Source organism: Solea solea, chromosome 18, assembly GCF_958295425.1.
Source record: "Solea solea chromosome 18, fSolSol10.1, whole genome shotgun sequence".
Taxonomy (NCBI): Eukaryota; Metazoa; Chordata; class Actinopteri; order Pleuronectiformes; family Soleidae; genus Solea; species Solea solea.
In genome coordinates this window covers 2,405,941-2,419,797 of record NC_081151.1, presented here as the reverse complement: position 1 = coordinate 2,419,797, position 13,857 = coordinate 2,405,941, and the positions used below count along the sequence as shown (strand labels likewise).

Below are 13,857 nucleotides of genomic sequence, written 5' to 3'. Positions count from 1 at the left end.
ACTGACTGACGCAAGTGCGCAGTTGGCGCTGTTTGAAAAGGGGCGCAACTCCAAGCTCCTCATTTCATTTTTTTTTTCATTTTTTTAAAAAAAATCGTTGGGGAGAATGAAAAAGTTTTTTCATGGCTTGTCCTGCATAACGGTATTGGATTTTAATACTTAAAAAACAATAATTTGTATTTAAACTATAATACTAAATAAAACAATGTAAAAATATATGCCATTAAAGTTGTATTATCTTGACTCTCTCTCTCTTTCATATCAGACACAACATAAGAAGTTATATTTTTACTTTACTTACATTGTTATATATTAGAGTTATAGTTACACATACAGTATGTAATTATGTGTCAAAACTAAATATAACACTAAACTGGTAACTGCTTATGATGTAAGGGCTGATCTGAGTGTTTTTAACTCGGTCAGGTCATGCAGCAACGGAGGGGGGATAAGTTTGTCACATTATTAACGTTTCTGGATAAAGTCTAGAATCAAATGCCCATTATAATTATGTGTATAATTATGACTGGTGTGTATGTCCTCTACTTTTATTGTACATATAAAATAATAATAATACTAATACAACTAATAATAATAATAGTCTCAGCATCTACCAAACTGTAATGAGAATCAGAAAGGTAAAATAACCAAGAATTTAAAATATAATAGTAATTCCACCATGGTATTTCATTAAGGACCTAAAGTACACACACACACACAATGTGCACAATTGAACCGGGTAACAGAACACAGATATACCCTCATGTAAATAACCTTCTTATCTCAGCGAGAGTTTTGTCTCGAAGGCTGCTGTATTATTTCCCCCCTGCTTTTAATAATACCCACGGTGGAAACCTCTCAGACAAAGCCCGCCTCCGCTGTCAATTCATTGGTCAATCGTCCGTGCCCAATTTACCCAAAAGGGTTTGATTGGCTAAGGGGCTGAGGGGCGGGGCGACTCGCTCTGTCCTGTTTGTCTTTGGCGGAAGAGAAACGAGCGAGCGGCTTCTGTGCAACGTCAGTGGCTCATGTCTGTATCCGTCAAAGAGAGAGGCGTCGGCGGATAGATTAATTGGATAAACCAGCCGTCTGACAACCGGGCATACGTACAATGTAGCGCGGCTTGTTCTTATTGAGCCTGCGCTAACAGAAAAGGAGGAGGTTCCCGAATAGAGTCCTTTATTTATTTCTTTGTTTCCAGTGGGGGAAAAAAAAATAATAACAACGACAGATACAATAGGTAGTTCATTTATTATTTTGTCTGTACACACAAGAAAACTGGATAAGATTACAGTGGTTACTCGAAGGCCAAAGCCAAGGGGAGGAGGATGAAGCGGCGCAATGCGGACTGCAGTAAACTCCGACGGCCGTTGAAACGGAACCGAATCACCGAGGGTATATACGGCAGGTAACTTCCATGGAGCCCGACGAACGGTCCTCCTCACCACAGCAACGGGAGCACTGCGCGGGGATTCCCGCGGCTTCACGGCTGCACACCGTCAAAGTTACTAACACTGTCACTCGTACTTGAACGGGCTACCACAGCGAGCTCTATTATTATCCTAGCGAGCTCAAGTGTTTTGGTAGTACATTGGTTAGCTGTAGCGCTAGCTGTAGCGCTAGGCCGCAGCACAGCCTGTTTTGCACCGTGTTTCACTAAAGTCTCTGTCATAGCAACGTGACAGCTTCAAGTCATTTACTGGCAGCTTTGGGGAACTGATAAGAAGTTAAAAGCCCCAGTTAAAAGCCGTTACCGCACGTTTGTTGTCACCCGTGCTGTCAAAGTGAGCCGCTTCCCCTTTTTAGCTAGTGTAACTTATGTTAGCTAGCGCCAAATCATCTTTGTCTATTTACTGCACACACACACACACACACGCGTTTAGACCCGTGTGTATATTAACCACAAACAGGCTTGTTTTGCAGTATTCAAATGTGGAATCTTAATGTAGCATGTCTGTTCTTCCTGCAACAGTTGACAGGCGCTACTTTAATGTATCTGATAAAAGTAACCCCAGGAGCCACTTGTTACTACACACGTGGCGTTTAAGAGTTGTTAGTCAGTCTTTGAACTCTTGAACACATGCCCCTGCGTAACACGTCTATCCTCCTTTGATGCTCAGAAATCCCCCCCCACTGTCTCTCTGTCTGAGTCTCAGTGTTCCAACAGCACACATGTCAACTCAGATCACATGTATACGTCGCCTCCAGCAATCTTTTAACATCATGGAAAAATGCACTATGCCAAAGTATGATGTTTTTTTAAAAATTAAATTGTATGCTATGACCAAATTGTTTTATAAAACGTGTAGAATATGCATTTGGCATACAGGCTACGCGATAAACAACATAAACTTAACACACCAAGTATTGTTTTATATTTTTAAATAATTATTAGTCAGTGTTACAACACTTTACACAAGCTAGTTTAGACGATATATATACAAATTTCTGACACGCTCATTTTGGTTGCAAGACCTTGAAAACTGTTGTCTTTAAACATCTCACAGTGCCACAGTTTCAGAGCCACAACCAAAGAAATCGCCATGATTGTCTGTCGTCTTTCGGCCCGAATAGTTCCAAATCATACAGTGTAAACCGAGCATTAGAAAGAGCCAAATTACAACATTCTCTGTGCTTCCACAACCTCCACAGCCCTTGGGAAGCAGCAGTACATAAGAACATAAGTACAAGAGCCATCTTACACTTGTACACACTCATAATCCACAATTTAATTTTATTGATATTGATTGTTTAATAATAACTTGCCTCATTGATTCTTGAGGGCTAAGATGAGATGAGAAATCACATTGCCAATGTAAAACCAAAACAAAACATGCTTGTGTTGTTTGCATTCCAAATCTTATAATGTCATTCAATTCTTCTCCTTTTTAGTACCTTCCTGTACCTGAAGTTTCTGGTGGTGTGGGCACTGGTGCTATTGGCAGACTTTGTGCTTGAGTTCAGGTTCGAGTACCTCTGGCCGTTCTGGCTCTTCATCCGGAGTGTGTACGACTCCTTTAGATACCAGGGACTGGTGAGTAGCTTTGGCTGGTCGTATTAGGTTGGAATAATGTAAACGGGAGCGAGCATCTACAAACAAGCAGAAAGTTCAGTATCTGATCAGGCATTAGCCTGTTTTTTATTTAATTTTTTCCCTCCAATTTTAATCATCATTTTGTCTGGCTTGTTGTTATTGAAATGCATTGTTTAGAAGTGTATGTTTGGCTTCCTACAGCTTAGTGCTGGTTCACAGCTCAGTAACCATTTCCACATTCTTTTTGGTTTTGGTTCTTGATACGTGATGTACTGAAACTGTCAGTTGTTGAGTTGAGTGTGGAATTCTAACTGAGTAAAAGTCTATGTCTCACCTCTCCTCCCTCTACAGGCCTTCTCAGTATTCTTTGTGTGTGTGGCATTTACCTCGGACATCATTTGCCTCCTCTTCATCCCGGTGCAATGGCTGTTCTTCGCTGCTAGTACCTACGTGTGGGTGCAGTATGTTTGGCACACAGGTACGGCTTCCTCTGTTTTACATGTGTTGATATGTGTTAGTTTTAATACTGCATATGACAAATGCCAGTGACTATATTAAGTAAAGGATTGTGAGATTCAGGAAACAAAAACTACGTCATGTCTGTAGACCCAGGCTTAAAATGGATCACACTCATTCATAGAGCCTCCACTTCATTTAGTTTCAGAAGAGCAGGTGTGAAGAACGTTGCGTAATACCCGTGCACATTGTATTATCATATTTGCAAGTCATAGGTTGGCCTCTTAGAATTTTGCATGGCGTGTGTAAATGAGCTGCGATCTGCGGATTAGTTGTCGCTCTGATTTAGTGGTATCCCCCTGCGTTGACCAAAGGCCAGGTGTCAGATTGAGATCCCAGTGCCAGCTGGGGGGGGGGGGGGGAGAAACACAAAATGATCTCCACTTGCTGTCCAAGCTCACTTAGCTCAACTCGCCACACATGCACAACCATAGGACGTCACAGAAGTATTAATATTTACACCACCCCACAGTCTGGTGGTGAAGCTATCTGACTGTGTCACAGCCACAGAACCAGTGGTTGATATATGCATCCTGATCACTCACTTATAAGGGTCGAGTGGTAATGTGGAAATCACAGCAGGTGTTAAACAAGTGGTTAACCAAGCTAGAGATAGACATACATACACGTGTATGTCTATTTAAGTCAAGTCTAATGGCCCTGTCTGTATTTGGATAGTTGGTTGTTGCCACATCATTTAATGTGCATTAGGCTTTAGTTGTCAGTGGTTTGGATTTTTTTCTAATATAATGATTTTCTGAGACTTCATACTTTTTTATGCATTTTTGGATGTTATACACTAAAACATGTTATGTTTAAACATTGAAACAACACTGAGGAACTTTTACTTTGGCAAAGCTAGGATGAAATTTAATCCTAGTGTCTTGATTAGTGTCTAATCAAGGAAAAGTAAAATATCTTCTTCTCTTTGCTGTGGACACAGTTAGTTTTAAAGCCCATCTCTAACATCTTTGTCCTGCTTTGCTGTTGTTTTTCAGAGAGGGGGGTCTGTCTGCCCACAGTGTCTCTTTGGATACTGTTTGTGTACATAGAGGCAGCCATCAGATTCAAAGACTTGAAGAACTTCCATGTGGACTTGTGCCGTCCTTTTGCTGCACACTGGTGAGTCACTGCTGTGTTTTGACAAGGTGCAGGTCGAGCACTGTGCTAGACCACACGTCCGTGGTTTAGTGTCAGTTGTGTGAACGAGGAATGATGTGAAGAATAGACGGCATTATCTAAACTGAACGTGCTGCTGCTTTTGCCGTTTCACACCACACAAAGTTAGTAATGTGTTGTTGAATTACTTCAGTCAATCACTGATTTCTTTTTCAATCCGTAACCGAAGCTCAGACTTATATCAGTATTTGTCATTATCTGTGTCTGTAGCATTGGCTATCCGGTGGTTACGTTGGGCTTCGGCTTCAAGAGCTATGTAAGCTACAAGATGCGCCTCCGGAAGCAGAAGGAGGTGCAGAAGGAGAATGAGTTTTACATGCAGCTGCTGCAACAGGCTCTGCCTCCAGAGCAACAGATGCTTCAGAGGCAAGAGCGAGAAGCAGAAGAAGGTAAAGTTCAAACATTCATGTACTGTCAGTTTAGTAAACACCCAGTGCAAATCATGATCCCACGATTCTCTGCTAGTTGGAAATTGTCAATCGATGCAAGCTTAGAATTTGTGATTAAACAAAGATCACTGAGGCGAAACGTAGCTTAGCTGTTGTACTATACTGCTATAGTAAAATATAAGATATGCAGAGTTAAATATTGAACTCAGGGTGCACTGTTGAGTCCAGGAGACTCTTTAGATGTCTGTTAGATGATGTTTCATGCCACTTGTCTTCTTTTTGTCACACAGCAGCCGCAGCAGCAGCAGCAGCGGCAGCAACTAAAGGAATATCTGAAGTGGACACAACTCCATTGTCACAGAATGGCGCCCCAGCCAATAAAAAGATATCGGCACCACTGCCGGAACTAGAGTATAGAGAAAAAGGGAAAGAGGGAAGGGGCGGCGGGGACGGTAAAAAGCAGCACAACAGCAACAGCATCCTGCCATCATCAGTGGACTCTAAACTCCAGGAGATGGAGTACATGGAGAACCATATGAACAACAAGAGACTGACCACAGAGCTGGGCAGCACAGAGAACCTGTTGCTTAAAGAGGACAACAATTCCTCCTGCTCCTCCTCATCCTCTTCTTCCTCCAAAAACTACAAAAATGCTAGCAGCAATGCCGCAACACTGAACTCCTCACCCCGTGGTCACAGTGCTACCAATGGCAGCGTGCTCTCCTCTGCGCCGTCCTCCTCCTCTTCTTCGGGGAAGAACGAGAAGAAGCACAAGTTGTCAGTGGGCAAGGGGACTTCAGGCGGCTCCCACAGGGACCCGACAGACAACTGCATCCCCAACAACCAGCTGAGCAAGCCAGAAGCACTGGTTAGGTAAGAAACGCACTCTGACACACAGGCACGAGTGACAACATCAGCTGAATAGTTGGGCTGCATGGCTTATGTGTTATGTTTATTTAATAAAAAAATAACATGTAAATATGCCAGGTAATTGCCATTGGCTGATTTACATCCATAGACCCTCGACAAAATACTGGAATACACACACTACAAGGTTACAAATGAACAAAACAAGAAACATGCATAAAAATAACAGTAACAACAATATAAGTGACATAGGCTGTGCTTCAGTTAAAGACGGACTACCAACAACATAAAGAACCCGTAATACAGAGCTGCAACGATCAATTGATTGCTAAATTACTCGTCAACTAATTTGATAATTTATTTATTGGTTTTCTCTGATTTTTCAGCTTAAGTGTGAGTGGTTTTTGTTAATAAAGAAATGATTATGACATTTGAGAACATTATACTACTGAATTCACCATTCACCAGACTTTTGATGGAACAAACAATTACTTGATTGAGAAAATAATCTGTTGATTAATCCATGTTTGAAAATAATTATTAGTTGCAGCCCTTTTGTAATATTTAGAAGAATTTTGATCCCCCTGGAAATTAACAATAGATTCAGCGTGGATCTGATGGCAGGAATACTTACACCCTAAAATTGTTAAAGGAAACGGTGAAATTGCAGCATTTTAAACATATTTTATAATGATCTAAGATCCTGTATTTGGTCTCTCTGCTGTTGATTCTGTGGTTTGTTTACTTGAGTGTTTAGTGTTGTGTGCTTGTGTACCTGGGGCAAACAAACAAAGGATCAGAAATTGACTGGTGCTTTCTGTGGCCCTGGTTGACGCCACTGATGGTGACGAACTACACAAAGCAAACAGATGGTCATTGATGTTTCAGAATTAGATTCTATTTGTGGTTGTAGCCGTCGCTGTTAATTGCCAAATACTCGTTTTTTAACAAATAACTGAATATGTAAAGCTCAGTTTCCTTATGAGGCGCTGTGTGATTTAGTAAATATGTTGATGGATCACCGACACAGCTCTACAATTACATGAGGTTTTCCTTATTTAAAGTGCTAAATAAAATAGATACATTATTATTTGGTGGTTAGATGGTGACAGAAAAAGAAACTTGTGTCCTATGTCGTTTACTTTTATCTTTGGGATTTATCTTGCCAAAGTTGACAGCAGAGAGAAGACCAGAACTATAACATCTATAGCATCAATCATGCTTGTTTTTAATGATAAATCTTGTTCTCTGATGCTTTGAATAGTAGGACTACAGGTGTAACTCATCAGATGTGACTTACCTGTTAGGAATGTATCACCTGATGCATTTAAACAAAGAAGAGAACTCGCTTGATCTCTGTGTGTCGTCTGTACCGTGGTTACGATAAAGATAAATCTGAAATTCCTTTCCTGTCATTAAGTTATTTAGAAAATAAGCTTTTTAAATTGAGAACCAGTCTAATAGCTAGTCTTTTATTTTGTGAAGCACTTTGGTCAACTGTGGGTTGTTGTAATGGGCTGTAGAAATAAAGTGCATTACATTGCATAATAAGCGTGTGTGTACAATATACACTAACTCAGTTTAGCAGTATCTGTGTGGCCCACATTAGAACATAAACAATATAAAAAGTGTGGTGTAATTAACAACAATCTGTTCACAAAGCAGCTCAGGTGTAGAAATCAAATCCTGTTTAAAGGCCAACGCACCCACGTGTCTCTTTTGTCTCCCCTGCCTCGCACAGATTGGAGCAGGACGTTAAAAAGTTGAAGGCAGACCTGCAGGCCAGTCGGCAAGTAGAGCAGGACCTGCGGAGCCAGCTTGGCTCACTGGGCAGCGCTGAACGCTCCATACGCACCGAGCTGGGTCAGCTGCGCCAGGAGAACGAGCTGCTGCAGAATAAGTGAGTGTTCGGAACAATATTAGGCAAGGGGACGATTGTGTGACCATTGTCCCTCCGTCCTCTCCCTCTCTGTGCTTTTTTTGCCAAAGTGCTGTTTTATGGTCTGTGTCCTTGTAGACTCCATAATGCTGTGCAGGCAAAGCAAAAGGACAAACAGGCCGTGGGCCAACTGGAGAAGAGGCTCAAAGCAGAGCAGGAAGCTCGAGCCGCCATCGAGAAGCAGCTCGCAGACGAAAAGAAGCGAAAGAAGTTAGAGGAGGCCACGGCGGCCAGAGCCGTAGCACTAGCGGCAGCATCCAGGTACGTACACGTCCGCCTGTAACGCGTGTTTGTTTGTTGCTTCTTGTACTGTGTGGTTATGTTCTTGTGTGACTTCTTCAGGGGCGAGTGCACAGACACGCTGCGGCGCAGGATCACGGAATTAGAAACAGAGTGTAAGAAACTAACGATGGATATCAAGCTGAAGGAAGACCAGATCCGAGAGCTTGAACTGAAAGTGCAGGTGAGGATGCAATCGTAGGAATTGTCATTGTCATTGAGTGTTTGACCAGTTCACAATAATGCAGTTGCACTAAAATCATGGTTGTGTTTCTCAGACATAGCTGTAGTCGAAGTGAACATAGTGTGAAAACTGTGTGTGTTTTGTTTTTTCAACTGTTTCTAATTTTGTCTCACAAATCAACAGCGGTCATGTCGACTCGTTTGTCTGCTAACCCAGCCGACGAGGAGAGCGTTCAGTCTCCAGTGTGTTTTAAAGCAGCGTGTCACAGACGTCAACCTCCTGACATTGTCTCTTGTCCTCCATCTATCAGGAGCTTCATAAATATAAGGAGAATGAAAAAGACACGGAGGTGCTGATGTCCGCACTGTCAGCAATGCAGGACAAGACCCAGCACCTGGAGAACAGCCTGAGTGCAGAGACCAGGATAAAACTGGACCTCTTCTCTGCTCTGGGAGACGCCAAGAGACAGCTGGAGATCGCACAAGGTCGGGTTTCATTTTCAAACTTAAGAGTTTGTTGTTGGGTTTATGTCTTTGTCTCAAAGTTGTTGTTTTTGCTTCCAGGTCAAATCTTGCAGAAGGACCAGGAGATCAAAGACCTGAAGCAGAAGATCGCTGAAGTGATGGCCGTCATGCCCAGCATCTCCTACTCGACTGACACCAGCAGCATGACCCCCGTGGCCCCCCACTACTCCTCCAAGTTCATGGACACCAATCCCTCCGGCCTCGACCCCAATGCCTCCGTTTACCAGCCACTGAAAAAGTGAACGCTTCGCCCCCCCCCCGGCCCTTCCTTCCCTCCATCGACCCTTCATTTTAATTTCCCCTGCAGACTCATCACCTCACAATCTGCTCGGCATGTCTGCAGCTGAGAACGTTGGTTTTCTTCTGGGGGGGGAGGGGGGCGGGGTTTGTTCTCTCCTTGCCAGGTCAGAAGGATGTTGTATTGTGTGACTGTATTTGTTGTAGTTAAAACAAAAGACAAAAAAAACAAACAAACAAAAAACAACTTAAAAAAACGGGCATCACGTGTCAACTAGGAAGTCCCAGTTTTTTTTTTTTCCTCTTAAGTGTCTAGTGAAACCTCACAGAACCGGGTATGTTGTACCTTCATCTCTCCCAACTCCGCTGCAGACACCTGCAGCTGGTCACCTGCTCTTTGGTCCTGGGGAATAGCTGGTTTGGTTTGGTTTTATTTTATTTTTTTTTATTTTAAATTGGAAATCAGTTCTCCTTCTATCATACAGCCGCACTTCTTGGACAGATGATTATTTTCCTCATAAGGCAGTGAGGCGTCGTCTGTGCAACCAGAGGAATGTAATGCAAAGTTGGCACAGACTCTTGTCGTGGTTTAATTTATTCTCTTAATCTACAAAGCGACATCAGATTATCCCTGTCCTTGGCTTGCTTTGGGGTTTGGTGGTGAATCGTTTTTCGTTTGTGTCGCTCAGTTTTGTTTTAACACTTTCAACAAGCTGGAACAACATTGATTTTGATAGTAAACAAACCCAGAAAAAAGGATCGGTGTGACGATCGCGGTGCCGTGAGGTGACGACATGGACTGAGTGACATGATGAGGAATGGCCCCGCCCATCTGAATTAGTGATGACGCGTCTCGGCTAAACTGGAATGCATAAGAATTTGACCTCACCCAGTGAAGAGGGACGAAACCACCCTCAGACACTGACTGATTTCCACTGAAACGTCTCTGAATCGTCACGTCGGTGCACGGAAGCTCATTCCAGCTGCTGTTAAACCCCGGAAGTGAACCTGTCGTCCCTTCTTTTTCTTGACTTCTTGATTTCCAGTTGCACTGTTGCACTGTAGGAAACACACGCTGTTGTTTAAAAGGGAAAACTGTAACGTTGGTCTGTGCCGTGTACACACGAAGGCTTTGGAAATGCCAACTTTAACTTTAAAAAAAAAAGAAAAGAACAGTTAAATAATATTATTTAATGACTCCTCCACCTCAGTTCATGTGCCAAGACGGTGTTCAAGAATGTACTGCAGATACATTTTGGCTGACACTTTTCTTTTGTCCATTATCCAGGTGAATATCATTTGATGGGAGTTTGTGTTGAGCAGGTGGAGAAAAGCGTGGCCACCTGTTTGTTGTAGACTGTGTAGTTTCAAAAAAAAAAAAAAAAGGTAAGGGACTAGAAATTTAAAATTGACAGTATTTTGCAGCTGTTGAGCAAGACGCTGTTACACAGCATTTTCTTTGTCCTTACTCCTGTTTGTGGTATTGTTATTTTCCTGCAGGGAGAAAATTGCTCGAGTCTGATGTGGTTTTTGCCGTCATCTGAAATGATCATTATTGTGTGTGTGGTTTTCACCTACTGTATATGGAGAAGCTTTTTTGTTTTTCTTCTTCTTTCAGACGGCTGACGTTGGCTTGTGCGGGCGGGGCGTGAATAAGACAGTTTAAGTCGGTTGTTTGGTCAACTGATTGTTGAAAGTGTTTAGTTTTTTTCTTGTTTTCTATGCCCACAGTCACCGCTTAGTTTCTACCCAGGTCTGACCTTGGCTGCGCTCTCGCTCTGTGAGGTTTGCAAGGAATAAACTTTTTTCTTTTCTTGCACATCGTCTTTTCTCTGCTTGTCGCTATAAAACTCGGACTGAGATCCTTTTTCAGCAACTTAGCAGCTTTTGACTGTGAGGTTTCTTCAGTTTACTCCCATTCTTCTTCTTCATAATCAACCTTGTTTTTTAAAGCTGCCACATTTGTAAAGATGAAGTAAAACAACATTATTATAACCAGGGTTCTCGCCAGCACAGTTGAGCGTAGGGGGCCCCCTACACTGATTTTCGGGCTTTTCTTATGTTGTTTTTTCCTTTCTTAATCAGGAATGTCATAATAATAGCTTACTTCACAAAAGTTGGCCATCAACATGCAGGAAATACTGTTTCAGAGGATTATAAAATGAATGAAATTTAGTCCTCCCCTATGCTGTGAAAAAATCCTGGTGTATTAACTGATCTGCTCGCCCCTCATTACCAGTAGGGGGCAGTGTCTGCGTGCTTAATATACCCTACAGGTTAAGAGAGATAATCCTTCCTTATACATAACTAACTTGTCAAGAGCCACTTATTACCTCATTTCAAATCCATAAAATCCCATGCAGCTCAGACGAGAGGAAATGATGAAAACCCTGCTCACTTCAGTGATTAATCACAGCATGTGAACACGTGACAGTGACGTGTCCACAGTGTTAATCAAGGGTAAATTAACTTCTGTTCCTTTTTTCCTCTTCAATCCTCACTTGTTGATGTGATGAGCCTGTCTGTCACTCATCTTGAAACAAGTGACAATCCTGTTGCTGCGCGTGTAAAAAAATTTAGGACGAAGATAAAGAATCCTGCCAAGGACACAGAATCCCAGTGAGTCTCCTGCTCATCAGCAAATTCACTCATGCAACGCGATGCTTTTCTTCCTCAAATACACTGGATTGACAGGTGCAGTGAGACAAAGGCAGGTGAAGCTCCTTACTCACTCCCTCCACATTAACTCATGCTTATGTTTGGCATACATTTTTGTTTTTGCATACTACTGGGCTGTGGATGTGGAATTAACAGATTCTAGGAGGTCTTGATGACCTCACACATCCACAGTACACAAAAAACACCTGCTGCAACTGTGTGTCCCCCATGTTGCTGCTTTAAAAGCCAGTGTACAGTCTGTGTCTTGCATGCTCCAGTAACTATGGAGGCTACGTTCTTCTGTCTCTCACCTGAGACAGAGGTACAGAGTACAACTAGTGCTGTAAGCGCTGCCACTCGAGCTGTATATTGCAGATATGTGCTGGTGCTGTTGCCTCACGTGTCCTTGGGGACACATCAGTTTGTTGAATTCTTATCTCAGAGCTCGTCATCTCCTGTGAAATCTGGTGCTGTGGGAGTTTTTTTTTTTTGAAAGCCATTCTGCTGAACAGCTGGTTCACAGTGAGCAGTGTGTGGGTGTGATTGTTCTTCATTATTAGTTTACGTATCTGATGATGAAACATACTTACAGATCTGCTGGGGTAGGATTTATTTTTAAAGGATACGTTTTCATCGTCATGTAAAGCAAGTGAACTGAAAGATGACACTTTGGTTGACCTTTGACATCACTCAGGAAGAGACAAAAAGCTCTGTGTCGGACAATAAAAGCAATGAAATATGTCAGATATGTCACTATCAGCTAGGAAATTAAGAACTTTCCTCAGATCGTCTCATAGACTGTATATAAAAGTGGAAATAAAGCCAAATTCTGGGTTGAAGCCAACCAAGTGTGGCACATATAAGTGAGCTGGTATTGTCCAATCAGAGCCTGGTCGCAGGTGACGTCTGTGAACTTTCCTTTTTTGCAGAAGGTCAACATGGTGCCAGCCAAATGCTCCAGGCTTCAAAAGCAGTTGAGATTGTGATGGGATGACCTCACGGTACACCCATGCTCATCTGATGACATGAGCTCAGCACAGAGAACTGCGATCCCCAAATCAGTGTGTAAAATATTTATATATTTGTTTGTTTTACTTTAGGGCAGAAGGACATGACTTGTTATTGGCTGGTCAGCAGGGTTTGTTTTTCTGAAAGGAGGCATCTGTACACTCCAGACCTCCCTAAAATAATGACTTCTTGTTCACCAGGTGACCCCCCTCTCCTCCAGATGTCCAGCAGAGGATTCTGAAACAATAACTCACTGATATACAGAGCGTCTTCTGTTCCAGTGCGTTGCAACCCTCGCATGCAGCTGTTCTACCGGCCGTCAGAGCACGAGGGCAGAAAAAGGGAGGATTGGGTTCCACACACTCAGAGTGGTGAATCACAGAAAGCATCTGTGATCTGGATGTTACCTTGAGGTATAAATGTCCACCGTCATCAACCACATTCACTTGCAGTTCTAAATTCAGAGGTCAGGGGTCACTTCATATAAAGCAAAACAAGGCCATCAAACTTGTTCTACCTGGTTTTGCATTTTTAAACAAAACACAAATATTCTTATTTTCCTTTCTTCCTACTTTAATTTAATTCTACAGTCATATAAGTGGCATTAATCCTGGTCAACTGCCTCATATGAACCAGGAAAGGTTCAGGACTCAGGACCTAGGTACCTTTTTTTTAGCTGCCTTTTTATTTATGTATTCATCCGTTTGTTCCTTTCTTTACATGTTTTGCATATTTTACTCTTTGGGATTTTGCAGCATTTATTTTATTTGTTCATTGTATCTCCAGGACTATTTGTCACGAAAGAAGGTTCACGGGAGTGAAACTGTTCACTTACATACTATAAATGGTTTGTGTTGTTGTTGTTGTTGTTGTTTGTCTGAGAATGAGAATTGATTCTCAATTAACTTACCTGGTTAAATATGGGTCAAATAACGATAAACAAATAAGTCAAATCAAATAAAAGTAGCAGTTGTAGAACAGCGCGAGCTGCACCGCCCGCCCGAGACGCTGTTACTGCTGTTGCTTACTGCGCGAGTCCACAA

At 42.3% G+C, this 13,857-nt stretch overlaps 1 protein-coding gene across 2 annotated transcripts; it reads left to right on the top strand.

Moving 5' to 3' along the window:
* Positions 1-973: 973 nt before the first annotated feature.
* maco1b (macoilin 1b) lies at positions 974-10,967 on the top strand. 2 transcript variants are annotated; one of them, XM_058616301.1, is made up of 11 exons: positions 974-1,408; positions 2,893-3,034; positions 3,386-3,512; positions 4,549-4,672; positions 4,940-5,118; positions 5,412-5,991; positions 7,727-7,885; positions 8,003-8,185; positions 8,267-8,387; positions 8,698-8,872; positions 8,951-10,967. In XM_058616301.1, the coding sequence occupies exons 1-11, from the start codon at positions 1,329-1,331 to the stop codon at positions 9,151-9,153; spliced, it is 2,073 nt and encodes a 690-aa protein (XP_058472284.1). In that variant the 5' UTR covers positions 974-1,328; the 3' UTR covers positions 9,154-10,967. The 2 variants fall into 2 exon arrangements, with proteins under 2 accessions (XP_058472284.1, XP_058472283.1); XM_058616300.1 differs by having other exon boundaries at positions 975-1,408; positions 5,409-5,991.
* Positions 10,968-13,857: the final 2,890 nt, after the last annotated feature.